The sequence below is a fragment of the Geotrypetes seraphini genome, chromosome 2, assembly GCF_902459505.1.
Source record: "Geotrypetes seraphini chromosome 2, aGeoSer1.1, whole genome shotgun sequence".
NCBI classification, from domain to species: Eukaryota; Metazoa; Chordata; class Amphibia; order Gymnophiona; family Dermophiidae; genus Geotrypetes; species Geotrypetes seraphini.
Window position 1 is genome coordinate 140,913,027 of NC_047085.1, and position 13,663 is coordinate 140,926,689.

At 45.7% G+C, this 13,663-nt stretch overlaps 1 protein-coding gene across 6 annotated transcripts in view; it reads right to left on the reverse strand.

Moving 5' to 3' along the window:
- RBBP8 (RB binding protein 8, endonuclease) overlaps positions 1-13,663 on the reverse strand; it is a 200,200-nt gene that overhangs the window by 146,505 nt on the left and 40,032 nt on the right. For all 6 annotated transcript variants that reach the window (XM_033933895.1, XM_033933891.1, XM_033933893.1 and 3 more), the window contains exon 2: positions 10,296-10,495. In XM_033933895.1, coding sequence (XP_033789786.1) covers positions 10,296-10,410 — 115 coding nt within the window. In that variant the 5' untranslated portion in view covers positions 10,411-10,495. The remainder of the gene's footprint in view (positions 1-10,295; positions 10,496-13,663) is intronic.

Consider the following 13,663-nt stretch of genomic DNA (forward strand, 5'->3'; position numbering starts at 1 on the left):
ACATGTAAAAGTACATAACACATCAGATTCCTGATTTTGAAAGACGTAATTTCCTGTGAACAATAGTCTCCTCAATTAATTTAAAGCTTGTTATTAAGTAAAGGACATGGCTTAGTGCTGAGGACAGGAGCGGTCCACAATTGAATTTTATGTGGCACACAAGACCATGGGAAATAAACACAGAAAATGTTATTAAACAGAGTTCTGGCAATTCTAAATATTGACTGTGCAAATATTTTCAGAAAAGGCACACTAGCAGTTTGTTTCCAAATAGACGCAAATCATACACAAGCTGAGAAAAAACTGAAAGAAATGGCTTCTCAGCTCTTTGGAAAACTAAAAACTGATGGTCCTGCGCACAGGTGGGAAAGCACTTGTGCATGCATGGTGTGGGTGGTGTTCATTTAAAGTGACACTGCACTTGTGGACTGTCCGTACCGGGCTCTGTGGATGAATATGTAAGAATATCTGTCTGCAGTCCCTGGATACCACCTGTTACATGTAAGTAACTTCACTTTATTTTGGATTATCAACCGTAGCAAATTCTATAAATGAGACACCTGCGTAACACATTTAAGAGATTATTTGCAGTTACTATATCAAGTGATTATTAAACTTGAAATAGTGATTCTATAATATAAATAGGATATAATTAAACTCACTTAACTGTAGCATGTCAACTGTAGCAATGATAGAATAACACTTAGGTGCTTTGCTACCATTTGACTATATAATACCAGTTATAGAATTACCCTCTATGTTTGCTTTGGCCTCCTTTTACAAAGGCGATTATAGCAGCAGGCCGCTCCAATCCATGCCCATGGGGATTCAATGGGCATTGAAATGTTTGCCGCACAGCAGCTGCTACCATGCCTTTGCAAAAGGAAGGATTAGTTATTTTTGGTAAATTTGTATGTTTTATTGATGTTAATATGATGGCTGAGCACTAATGTGTAGTTTTGAGAGTGAAAGATTAGGTTCTTACCTTTGCTAATTTTCTTTCTTGTAAAGCCACACTTTTTTATTCTGGGACCAGTATGTTATTTCCGTCTACCCGCCAGGACTTTGTAGGAAGCCTCAAAATTTCAGAGACTTAAACCCCTCCACCTCATACCTTATCACTGTATCAGTGCCTCAGTCAGTTAAACCCCTCCACCTCATACCTCATCACTGTATCAATGCCTCATTCAGTCTAAAAGCAGCCAGGAACATCTGTAGAAGACAAAAAACTAGATAGACGGGAATGGGGAGAACTCCCCGACAAGTAAATCAATTCTGCTCATATCAACAAATGCAAAACAGCAACAATGAAAAACGAGAGAACAGGTTATGAAACATTAGAAACCTGAATGACAAAACAGTGTTATAGGAAGACACAGTCTGCACTGTCAGAAGGGGGACGCCTGAAAATAGGGGCCTTCCCAGATTAAGTGCTAAACCCATTCTGATGGCACTCTTATAAAGGCTGGTCAGAAAACAGAAATCCATCTTACCAGTGCTTGTAAAGGCAGATGGTTGGCGAATTAGCAAATAATAGGGTGGGTTCCTGGAATAAAGTGTGGATTTACAAAAAAGAAGATTAGCAAAGGTAAGAACCTAATCTTTCGTTCTTGTACAATCCCATTTTATTCCGGGACCAGAAGAATGTAACACAGCAGTCCCACTGCTAACAGACACCAAAAACAGCATCCTGCTTGGTCGCCACATCGATCCTGTAGAACTTGGTGAATGTATGTAAGAAGGACCAGGTAGCGGTCCTGCAAATCTCATCCAGAGAAACAGCCAACGACTGTGCCCAAGAGGACGAAACACCTCTGGTTGAATGAGCATGCACCGCAAGAGGGGGCTTCTTTCTGGCCGCCATGTAAGACACGGAAATGGCCATGCAAATCCACCTGGAAAAGGTAGCCTTAGAAGATGGTCTACCTTTATGGGCAGGACCCACCAGAACAAACAGGTGGTCAGAAAGGTGAAACTTGTTGGTGACCTCCAGATACCGCAATAAAATTCTGCACATATCCAAGGACCGTAACACCCGGTCCTGCTCCCTCAAACCAGAGGAAGCAAAACCAGAAAAGCAGACTTCCTGATTCACATGGAAAGCGGAAACCACTTTCGTAAGAAAAGAAGGAACAGTACGCAGCATCACAGCAGAATCCGTAATATGCAGAAGGGGATCTCTGCAGGAGAGAGCCTAAAGCTCCAAAATCCTGAAGGCTGAGGTAATAGCCACCAGAAAGAATGTCTTGATCGTGAGATCCATCAGAGATGCCTACTCTAGAGGCTCATATGGAGGATGAGCCATTAAGCGAAGAACCAGATTACGACTCCAGGACAGACAGGGAAGGCCTTAGTCACAGAGCGCCCCGCAGATGAACTGCCAATGAGCCCCTCAGGGAAGGAGGGCCTATACACGAAATACTGGCAATCTGAACATGGAGCAAAGCTACCGCTAGACCTTTCTTCAGGCCATCCTGCAGAAACTCCAGGACCCGAGGAATCGAAGGACGAGACAGGTCCACCTATCTCAGGGTGCATCAGGCCTGGTAACACCTCCAAGCCTTTGCATAGGCCACCACTGTGGACTTCCATTTGCTGTGTTCACAACGTGGCATTTACCACTGAAGATTAGCCCTGGCTAGTCAAGGCCGCGCGCTCAAGAGCCATGCCGTAAGACCAAAGCGGTCTGGATCCTGTATCTCAATCGGACCCTATGTAAGAAGGTGAGAAAGAAAAGGCAACCGGAGTCCCCGATCCTGCAGGAGCCGAACCAGGTCAGCATACTACGGCCACCTTGACCATTCGAATGCAACCAGAATCACTGAACCTTTGTGGGCCACAATCCATCTCAACAGATGCCACAGAGGAAAAACATAGAGGAGATCCTCCCTTGGTCATGGCTGAACCAGAACGTCCATGCCTTCTCTGCCGGCCTCATAATGACGACTGAAGAATCGATTCTTGAAGCGGAGAAGAGCCAGCTGAATCACCCAAAGCTCCAGGTGATTGATCGACCACTTCCACTCAGAGTGCCCACTGGCCTTGGACAGGGATGGTCATACACACTGCTCCCCAGCCTTTACTCACATCTGTAGATAGAATCACCCAATCTGAGATCCGGTGGGGGGGGGGGGGAGAAAGCCCCTGGAAAGCGAGAGGGGTCGTACCCACCATGCAAGACTGTTTCGTGCCACAGTTGGCCAGGGCAGTGGTGCATGTAACTGATCCTGCTGGGGATTTCAGCGTGAAAGGAGAAGAAACCACATCGACTGCTGCCACAATGGTCCCCAGAACCTGAAAATATTACAACACTGTCAGAACCAGAATGGCCAGAATGTCCCGTACAATCTGTTGAAACTTCTTCTGACAGGAGACAGGTAGGAACACTTTGTTCTCTCCCATGTGAAACCGAACTCCCAGGTACTCCAGATTCTGCATCGGCTTGAGGTAACTCTTCTGAGGTTTATTACCAAACCCAAGGTCTTCAGCAACTGCACCACCTGCTGAATAGCTTGACGCCGCTTGGATAGCGAAGGGACTCTGATCAACCAGTCCAGATAAGGATGAACCAGGACACCTAGTGTGCGAAGATGGGCAACACCACCACCATCTTTGTGAAGGTCCTGGGTGCCATTGCCAAACTAAAAGGCATTGTCACAAACTGGAAATGCTGCCCCAAGACATGGAACTGCAAATACTTCCGGTGGAGATAGGAATGTGGAGACATGCCTCCGTCAAATCCAGAGAGGCTAGAAACTCTCCCGATGTCACTGATGTTATGTCATGTAGAAGTGAGGCAGTCTCAGTGCCGCATTGACCACCTTGAGGTCCAGAATCGGTTTCCAATCATTGGATCCTTTCATGGGAATGATGAAGTATTTCGAGTATCTCCCAGAGCCTGAGTCTCACTCTGGAACGGGTTCTATGGCCGCAATATCCAAAAGCCTGTGGACTGTGGCCTGCACCTGAAGCATCTTCTTGGGACGGCCGCAGGTGAATCCAGAAAATACTCGGTGAGAGGACAGAGAAACTCCAATTTGTAGCCATCCCTGAGAACATCCAGGACCCAATGGTTGGAGGTAATTGCCTGCCATTCTGCCATTCTACTTCTGTGGAGATGATCTGGTATACAAACTTAAGGTTTAGTTTAGTTTAGTTTAATGGCCTACAACCACACTGATCAGCGGGGGAAGAGACACCTGCTTGGCGTCAGAACTGTTTCTTTGTTAGAGCCGCCAGCCAACTTCCAGCGGACTTCTGACGTCGAGACATGCTGAAGCACAGTCTGACAGATGAAGAGGACCGCTGTCCTCTGGACTAGAGAATGACACGGGGAAAAAATCTGTCCCCGTCACTGCACCGTCCCCGGCCCACCATCCTCTGCACCGCCCCGTCACCGCCGTTCCCTTCACTGCCCCATCACCGTCATCCCTTTCACCGCCCCGTCACCGCCACTGCCATCCCATTCACCGCCCCGTCACCGTCCCCGTCTAGCACCCATCTTCTTCCCTCCGCTCCCCCATAGTCTGGCATCTGTCTTCTTCCCTTCCAGCGTCTTCTCCCCACTCTGCCTTCCACATTTCCTTTCAGGGTCTGTTCCTCTCTACCCTTTCAATGTCTGTTCTATTCCTTTCCACCACCACCCTTCCCTCCCTCCTTTACCATCTGTTCCTTTCTACCACCCTTCTTTCATATCTTCTATCAGTCCCCCCACTATCACTAGCAGTCTCTCTTCTCCCTTACCATGAGCAAATAGAACTTCTGAAAATTGTATTGCTGAGGCATTATTTCTAGTACGCCTTTTTTTCCAGATGGATAATGACATCAATTTTATAATTCTTACTGTCTGCTCTGATTTCATTCACAATTTGGTTTGTTTTGTACCTGAGGATTCCTTGAGGCATTTAACCTTTTCCTGTCTCTTCTGTGTTTTCAAGTTGATTCCTTCAATAATGGAGTCTCAAGGCAGTAGCAGTTTTCTATTTTGGGCTCTTTTGACATTGTTTAAGGGATTTCTTGTACATTTGGTGCTGGTCTTCTTTGATGAGGTCACTTCAGAATCTATTTCCAAGGAAGAGAAACTTTTTCCCTTTCACCCCCTCCTTCCTTGTGTGAGCCGGAACACGCGGTCCCCGCAAGCAAGTAATTTTATATCATTTTCATTCTATTCATTCATAGAAATTAAAGTCTAGATAATGCCAGTCACATAACAAAACATGATTTTACAAAAATAATTCCCTGCACAGTCAAGCCTGCAAGGATTACTAGATGTCTTTCAGCAGCTCCCCTCCCTCCCTCCCCCTTACCTTTGTGGCCAAGTCAAAATGATCTACCAACAATAAAATTTTAAAAACACAAAGCACGCTGTACGCAGAGAAAATGTTAATTATCATTTATATTCCGCGGGTTTTCAAAGAGGTCAAGGCAGATGACTTTATGCAATGTCACCTCAGTAACAACTATACAAAAATAGACAAATATTCCCCTTCCCTTTTTACTAAACTGCGATAGCGGTTTTTAGCGCAGGGAGCTGCGCTGAATGCCCCACGCTGCTCTCGAAGCTCATAGGCTCCTTGCGCTAAAAACCGCTATTGCGTTTTAGTAAAAGGGGGCCATAGTGCAAAATATAGACAGCAGATATAAATTCTCAAAACGGACACATTTTGATCACTAAGTTGAAAATAAAATCATTTTTCCTACCTTTTTGTCTGGTGATTTCATGAGTCTCTGATCCTTCTTCTTTCTTCTCCTGCCCCCCCCCCTCTTTCTTTCTCTCTCCCCCTGGCTCCCCTCTTTATTTCTGCCTTTCTTTCTCTCTCCCCCTGGCCCCCCTCTTTATTTCTGCCTTTCTTTCTCTCTCCCCCTGGCCTCCCTCTTTATTTCCCTCTCCCCCTGGCCCTCCTCTTTCTTTCTCTCCCCCTTGACCCCCTCTTTATTTCTGCCTTTCTTTCTCTCTTCCCCTGGCCTCCCTCTTTATTTCTCTCTCCCCCTGGCCTTCCTCTTTATTTCTGCCTTTCTTTCTCTCTCCCCCTGGCCCCCCCTCTTTATTTTTCCTTTCTTTCTCTCTCCCCCTAGCCCCCACAAAGCCATCGTGCCAATTTCTCCACTTCCACGATTTTTTCCCTACCCTCACCCCCAAGCCAGCAGCCGATTTCTCCCTGCTCCTTCTCCGATGTCCTGAACTTCATCGGGCAGCAGCAGCATTCACAATTCACTGCTGTTGCCCGCTTCAGGCCTTCCTCTCTGTTGGGTCCTGTCTTCATGAAAACAGGAAGTAGGCAGGACCCGGCAGAGAACAAGGCCTGAAACCGGCAACAGCAGCGAATTGTAAACGCTGCTGCTGCCCGAAGAAGGTAATGGAGCACCGAGGCAGACCGCTTCTCCCCCCTCCCAGCCGAACCCCCGCTGACCCTCCTATCTCCCCCCTCCGTGAACATTTCCGACCCTCCCAGCGAGAGCAGCAATCCTCCTTCGCGGCTTTCTCCTCCCTCTGCCGCGTCACTGATGACGTCCTCAGTGACACGGCAGAGGGAGGAGAAAGCTGACGCTACTGGAGGGAGGTTTGCTGCTTTCGCTGGAAGGGTCGGAAAGGTTCACTTGGGGGGGGAGAGATAGGAGGGTCAGCGGGGGTTCGGCTGGGAGGGGGGAGAAGCGGTCTGCCTCGGTGCTCCAAGGCCTGGCGCCATTACCTTTTTCGCCCCTCCTGCCCCCCCTCCCTTGGTACGCTACTGCTCTCCAGCTCTCCTTAGTTTGTCAGTTTTCTTTTTTGGCGACCGGCACGCTTTCAAAGAGCTGCACACACGCGGCTGCTCAAAGTTCAATCTTCTGCTCTGCTGCAACTTCCTGTTTCCGGTTGGGTCAGAGCAGAAGATTGAATACTGAGCAGCCGCGCGTGCGCGGCTCTTTTGAAAGCGTTCCGGTCGCCGAAAAAGAAAGCCAGCAAACTAAGGTGAGGTGGAGAGAGGAAGCTGGTTAAACGATCGAGCCGACGTGCGGGTGGGCGCTGCGGGGACCGCACGATCCTTTATGCCTCACTGCGGTGACAAGACCATTCACCGCTCCACGGAGCGGTGATGGCCTTGTCCCCGTCCCCGCAGAGGCTGCTAATTTTCATTCCCCGTTTTTGGCGGGTTACCCGCGGCTAAACGCAGTAGCCGCAGGTAAACCGCCACCGTGTCATTCTCTACTCTGGACGAGCCTGAGTATGGACAAGAGCGCCTGAAGGGAGGAAAAGTAGAACCGTCTCGAACCCTGGAAGGGCGGGATCTATTCACAGGCAACAACTTGGGCCTGCGATCCTGCACACTAGCCATAAGGTTATCTAGACCCTGGCCAAACAGCAGCTGTCCCTTAAAAAGCAACCCATTCAAGATCACCTAAGATGAATCACCAGACCACTGCCGGACTCGGAGCATTCTGCGAACCAAAACGGACTAGGCGGCAATCTTACTGAAAATTTTCAAGATGTCATACAAGGCATCAATAAAGTAAAAAGCACAGCACTGCTTATTCTAATACTCTTCAACAGAACAATTTCACTTGATCCATAGGACCGTCAAGAGATGACACTCTCAAAAGTATTGTCAATGGAGTTATTTTCAGCACATCTCCATTAGTCCGAAATAATAATTTTATAAATATATGTGCATCATTTGTTATTTTTCATGCATTACGATTTTCCAATTGTAATATATTGTAATCTTTTATAAAACAGGCAAGCAGAAGAGCAACTTGCCTTAGGATGCAAACAAAAACAACTAAGGGGATGTCTTTACAACCAAAACAAGTCTTTATTAAAAATAGTAAGTCCCAACAAGGATCCCAGTTTCAACATATATAGGACGCCTTCTTCAGGGGACACTTTGCTGAAAACAAAGTTGGTTTCAAAAAAACTTTGGCAGTGACAAAATGCGCTGTGTTGAACGCTATGAAAGTGAATCTTTTATAAAAGCCAATCGCTTATCTGCATTCGTATCAGGGGGGAGGGGTTACTGCAGCCAACACAAATCCATGTTTCGCCAGTATAGGGTGTTTCAAGGCAATCTCCTCCCCCCTTACACGATGTTTTTCTTCCAAAGCTCAATTTAAAAAAAATAGAAGGCATCAGCCATATAATCCACACCAGAGATGAGAAAATCCAAATCGCGAAGCACCACAGTGTCGGGATTATGGCACAGCTTGGAATGGCATGCCCAAGACATGAAAGAAGAGGCCGACGCTGCCTTAACTCCAGCAGCAGCCGTATCAAACAGATGCTTAAGGACAAAATCCACACGCCTGTCCTGAATATCCTTCAGGACTACTCCACCATCACTGGGGAGAGATGGGTGCCTGATGACCTACGCCACCGAAGAATCTACCTTCAGGGAGGTAAAGCGCTTGTTAAATCTGCCATGGGATACAGCCATACCATGGAAAGACCACATTTCAAGTGACCCTCGAGGAGACTCTCAGATGTCCGTAAGAATCCATATGAGGTCAGGATAATCAGGGAAGGAGGCATATTTTAGCCTCTGATCACTCATGAAGGAACATTCTGCAGTGGTCGGCTGCTCAGCCTGCAGCTTCAATTCCTGAAGAGATTCTGAGATCAAATCAACAAGGTGCACATGCTTGAAAAATCTGGGGCTCCACACTGATATAGATCCTGGATATCCACCAAGTTTGCCACCTCTGCGACTGCCGCAGTGACTCCTGGTGAAAGCAGAGGTATGGAAAGGTGAAACCGTGGGCACAGCTGGCCAACCTGCCAGCACCCCTGATGGAAGGAAAGAGAAAATACCCTGGTCCAGAGGAGAAGGGTTTCCTGTGACCAGCACATTAGATGGCAAAAGGGAAATGGGCATAGACTTTTTAACTATGTATGCCTGATAAAGCATATTCACAAATTCTGGGGTAAACCCATCCTCCTGACCTCTGCACATCAGTTTTGGACTGTTTGGAAGATTTGCGAGGTTTCTCGCCAGAGATGCGCTTACGTTTAGCTGAAACATTGCCAGAGCACTCCCCAGGGTCCCCCGCCATTTTCGCAGGAACTGGGGCAGAAGGCACTAGAAGACCCTCCTTGGAGGTCGAAGGCACTGAATCTTGGCAAGCCTCACACCCCTCGGGGGCTGCAGTGCATGTGGAACATGGCTGCGCATATGACAGCCATCCACTGCAAATGAGGCATGAATCCATCCCATCCTGCCCTGGGGAGACCATCTATGCAATTTTCTTGCAAAAACAAAGCTTGAAAATATAAAAAATATGCTTAAATTTGAATCAGGAAAAATCCAAGATGTCTGCCGCAGGTGCCGATTTTGATTATAAATAGCCCAGGAAAATCACAGGAACCCTAAAAAAATAGCAATTTGGGGATTTTAGAGGTGGGGAGGGGTAGGGCTTACAGGGAAGCCACCCCCTTTTAAGACTCCCCAAAATCACTGATTCAGGCTGTCAGCTTGTACTCACTGTGACGTGCTGAATGGGAAACACTGCAGACAGAGCTGAAAACAGCTCACAGGGAGATCCTTTGCCTCAGAGAACTAAAAACCTGGATTTCAAATCTTCTGACTACCCCAATGGTCTGACCACCATGGACAGAGACCTCCGCCACCCTCGGACACACTGCGCAGATACCTGGAAGAGGAACAGTCTGGCCTCGATCTGGTTGTGCCTCCTCGGAACTGCTCAGCCTGCACTCTACCCACTAGCGGATGAACCTGGGGTGGGCAAGCTCCCAAGGGAATGGTCCCTGAGCCCCGATCTGATGTGCTGGCTGTCCAGGGGGCTTTCTGAGAAGCAGGGAACTCCCCCAGAAGCAGACTTTTTCCAAAGGTCTGCAATCTCCTGCAATCAAAGATGTTCCCACAGGGAACCTCCACAACATGAGGGCAAAAATCGCAAATATAAAATATTGAAAAAAACACAAAATTGAACATGAGCAGAAAAGATAAGCTCCTACAGCCTGGCTTGTAGGAAGAAAGACTGAGGAACTAAGGCACTGACACAGTGATGAGGTATGAGGGAGAGGGGTTTAAGTCTCTGAAATTCTGAAGCTTCCTACAAAGTCCTGGTGGGTAGACGGAAATAACCCACTGGTCCCGGAATAAAGTGAGATTATACAAGAACTGTATTTTATATATTACTTTTATTATGTATGTTGGTTGTTTATCTACTACTACTACTACTATTAGGAGTTAGCTGGTGGATGGATGAATAGATAACAATAAAATGAAACAGAAAGGGGTTACAATTTGATGGTGTTGCATTTGTCATTCGGTTTAATTCATCTCCAAAAGCCCCCATTCTACCTTGTACTTCTTTATCGTGACACTCCTTGAGCTTGGACCATAGTTCCTTGAAGATCTCACCCACAGGTTCAACAGTACTTGGGCTCCCACAGCTTCTTCCAGAAGCATTCATCATCTGTTTTGTTTCTGCTGCTTCAGCCTTCTTCTTTAGACTTTTTTTAAAATTACATAGTTAAATTCAGATTGGAAACAGTGGAGGCCTGTAAAGATAAGTAACAATGTTCACTTTTGTTGTTTAATGCTTTAATGAGCAGCCATCAAAGTACAGGGTCCATTACTGCTTATTAGAAAATTTGGCTCATCTTTAATAGTTCACCTTTAAAGTAGAAATAAAAATGTTTCAACCATCTTACTTTGGGAATTCACCTTTTTCAAAAAAATCATGATTATCTGGACTTAATTACAAACTTTGAATTTCAGTTGAAACAAAACTACATACACATAACAATTAGCTTTAAAACAAATTTGTGAAGATACAGAGAGAAGTCATTATGAATGCAGAACCTGGATAGAGTGCTATGTAGATACACAAGAATACTATCTGACTTTTTTCTTTGGTCAAATGGCTCTGGGTGCTACTTAAACAATTTTGTTTTAATAAATTTTCTTTATGGTAAGGTTTTACTTGTTATAACATTTGGTCTTGAACACCTTACACAATAATTTTTAACAGGACTCCTAGGCACGTGTTGTGCTCATTTGAAAGGCAAAATATGCACCTAAATATCTTTTAAAAAACAGCCTACCTGAAAGATCTCTCAACAAGGTAACGCCTGCTCCAAGGAAAAAGCAAATTTGTCAATGTGCTTTGTCTTTAGAAATTGATGGACGTGGCATATATTTTATTTAAAATGTAATAAGTATTTCAAAAGAAAAAGAGAGAGCAGATTTCTAAAGGCAGCCCCTGTGTTAAGAAAGAGTTACGTTTTTAAAGCTGTTCTTAAGTTGGATTTGTATGTAACTCAAAACTTGTAGATTTTAAGATTCTTACTGCTTACCTCTGCACCCAGCTGACAAAATGGCCAACTGTCTCTACCAGGGTTCTCTCTAATGTATAGCATGCACAACTACACTCTGTTCTTAATGTGGTCATGTATCATTCCTGAATCTGTCACAGGAGACGGGTAGGAGTCTGCTACTGGAAATACTGCTCAGTGAAATCAAATGAAGCTGCAACCATGTTCTTAGGGTGTCTGTAAGAAGGGGACTGCCTGTACAGAAAAAAGCTATACCATAACCAACAAAAAGGAAAACCTATTAAACCACAATGATCCTGCATAGCTATAGAAGCTGACAAAAAAGAGCAGTTTTTGTCACTTCTTTAGAAGTCTCGAAACCGTATACATGCCAGTGCCTTTCCTCCTGACGTTGGCTTGCAGGACCATCAGCTCAGTAAAAAAGCTAAGAAGCCAACTAGGGGAGGTAGGAGGGTTGTGGCCTGCTGTTCCTGGATAACACCTATTACAGGTAAGTAACTGTGCTTTATCCCAGGACAAGCAGACAACATATTCTCACAGACAGGACTCGTTAGCTCACACTAGGGATGGAGGGAAAATACATTTTGCAGTCTCCAGACAGTAACGGGATGTGAAAGTATGCATTGAGGACCAGGTGGCAGCCTTACAGATGTCTTCAATAGCAGTAGAACGGGAAAAAAGATCCTGAAGCTGTTGTTACATGACCTTCCAACGTTAATCCAGCCCGAGCATAGCAGAAGGAAATACAGCTCGCTAACCATGTAGAAAGTGTTTTTTGGTTACAGGAGCTCTCAGTCTGTTAGGATCAAATGAGAGGAATAGTTGAGGTGAGGTTCTATAAGACTTTGTCCAATGTAGGTAATAGGCTAAAGCTTGTTTACAGTCCAATGTACGGAGATGGGAATGTGATCATGGGAAGAAGACAGGCAGAACTATAGACTGGTTGAGATGAAATTCTGAAATTGTTTTTGGTAGGAATTTGGGATGAGTACGAATGACAACTCTGTCATGGTAGAAATTTGTTTAAGGTGGATCTGAAACTAGTGCTTGGAGCTCACTGACTCAGCGTGCTGAAGTGATTCAGATTAAGACCACTTTCCACGTTAGATATTTGAGTGAAGAAGATGCCAGTGGCTCAAATGGTGGCTTTGTTAAAGTTAAAAGGACAATGTTGAGATCCCAAGCAACTGGAGGGGGTATGATTGGAGGGTTTGCATGTTAACAGTGAAGTAGGAGGGTCACAGAAAAAATCCGGAGTGGATTCCTTCTGCATATGGCTCGCCGCCATGGGGAGATAACCTGCTTGTCCAGAATGACACACCTATTGCACTGGAAACATTTCTTCTACCAGGCAAAATGGTAGAAACAATTTAAAAAAATAACATTGTGGAACACGTAGACAAACATGATTTAATGAGACAGTCAGCATGGGTTCAGCCAAGGGAGATCTTTCCTCACCAATTTTCTTGACTTCTTTGAAGGTATGAATACACATGTGGATAAATGTGAGCCGGCTGTATCTAAATTTTCAGAAAGCTTTTGACAAAGTCCCTCATGAGAGGCTCCTGAGAAAATTAGAGTCATGGGATAGGAGGCAAAGTTCATTTGTGGATTAGGAATTGGATATCGGATAGAAAACAGAGGGTAGGATTAAATGGTCATTTTTTTTCAATGGAGAAGAGTAAACAGTGGAGTGCCGCATGGATCTGTACTGGGACTGGTGCTGTTTAACATCATATTTTTTGCTCCATAAGACATACTTTTCCCCCTCAAAAAGTGGATGAAAAAGTCTTATGGAGCAAATACAATTTTTTAAACACCACCCCCCAGTACTTTTTTTAATGCGCTTCTGCTGGACTGCTGCCTCCTTTGTTGCTGCAGAGCGGCGAATAAAGCAGGAGCGCAAGCTTTTCGCTTCCTGCCTGGTCTTGTGCTGCTCCGTGAATGGCTACAGTGAGTTCTCGTGAATCGCGAGAACTGACAGCAGCCATTCACGGAGCGGCTAGGTGTGCGAGCTATCCAGGTCTCCACAGGTCACCATTGGCTAGCAGGCCTTGGAATGAAGACCACTATCATAGGCTGTCACAGCCTGTATTCACAGACCATGTGCTGGGGAAATGGTGTTTTAGCCTGTTTCAGCTCCTTGAAAGAACAGCTGGATTTGGAGGGATTTTCTGTCTCAATCAACCACTCAGTTGTCACACGGAAATCTTCAGGTTGTCAGTCAGACCTTAGTCGAACTGAACTTCCACCCCTCAGGCCACAATGAATGCTGAACGAGGAGGATAACACCACAGCTGGCACCATGAGCACCCTGAGAATGCTACTGATGCCTAAACAGCCTGCACTCAAGCTCCTGACCAAGTCAAGGATGCGAGCAAGTGCTGAGGG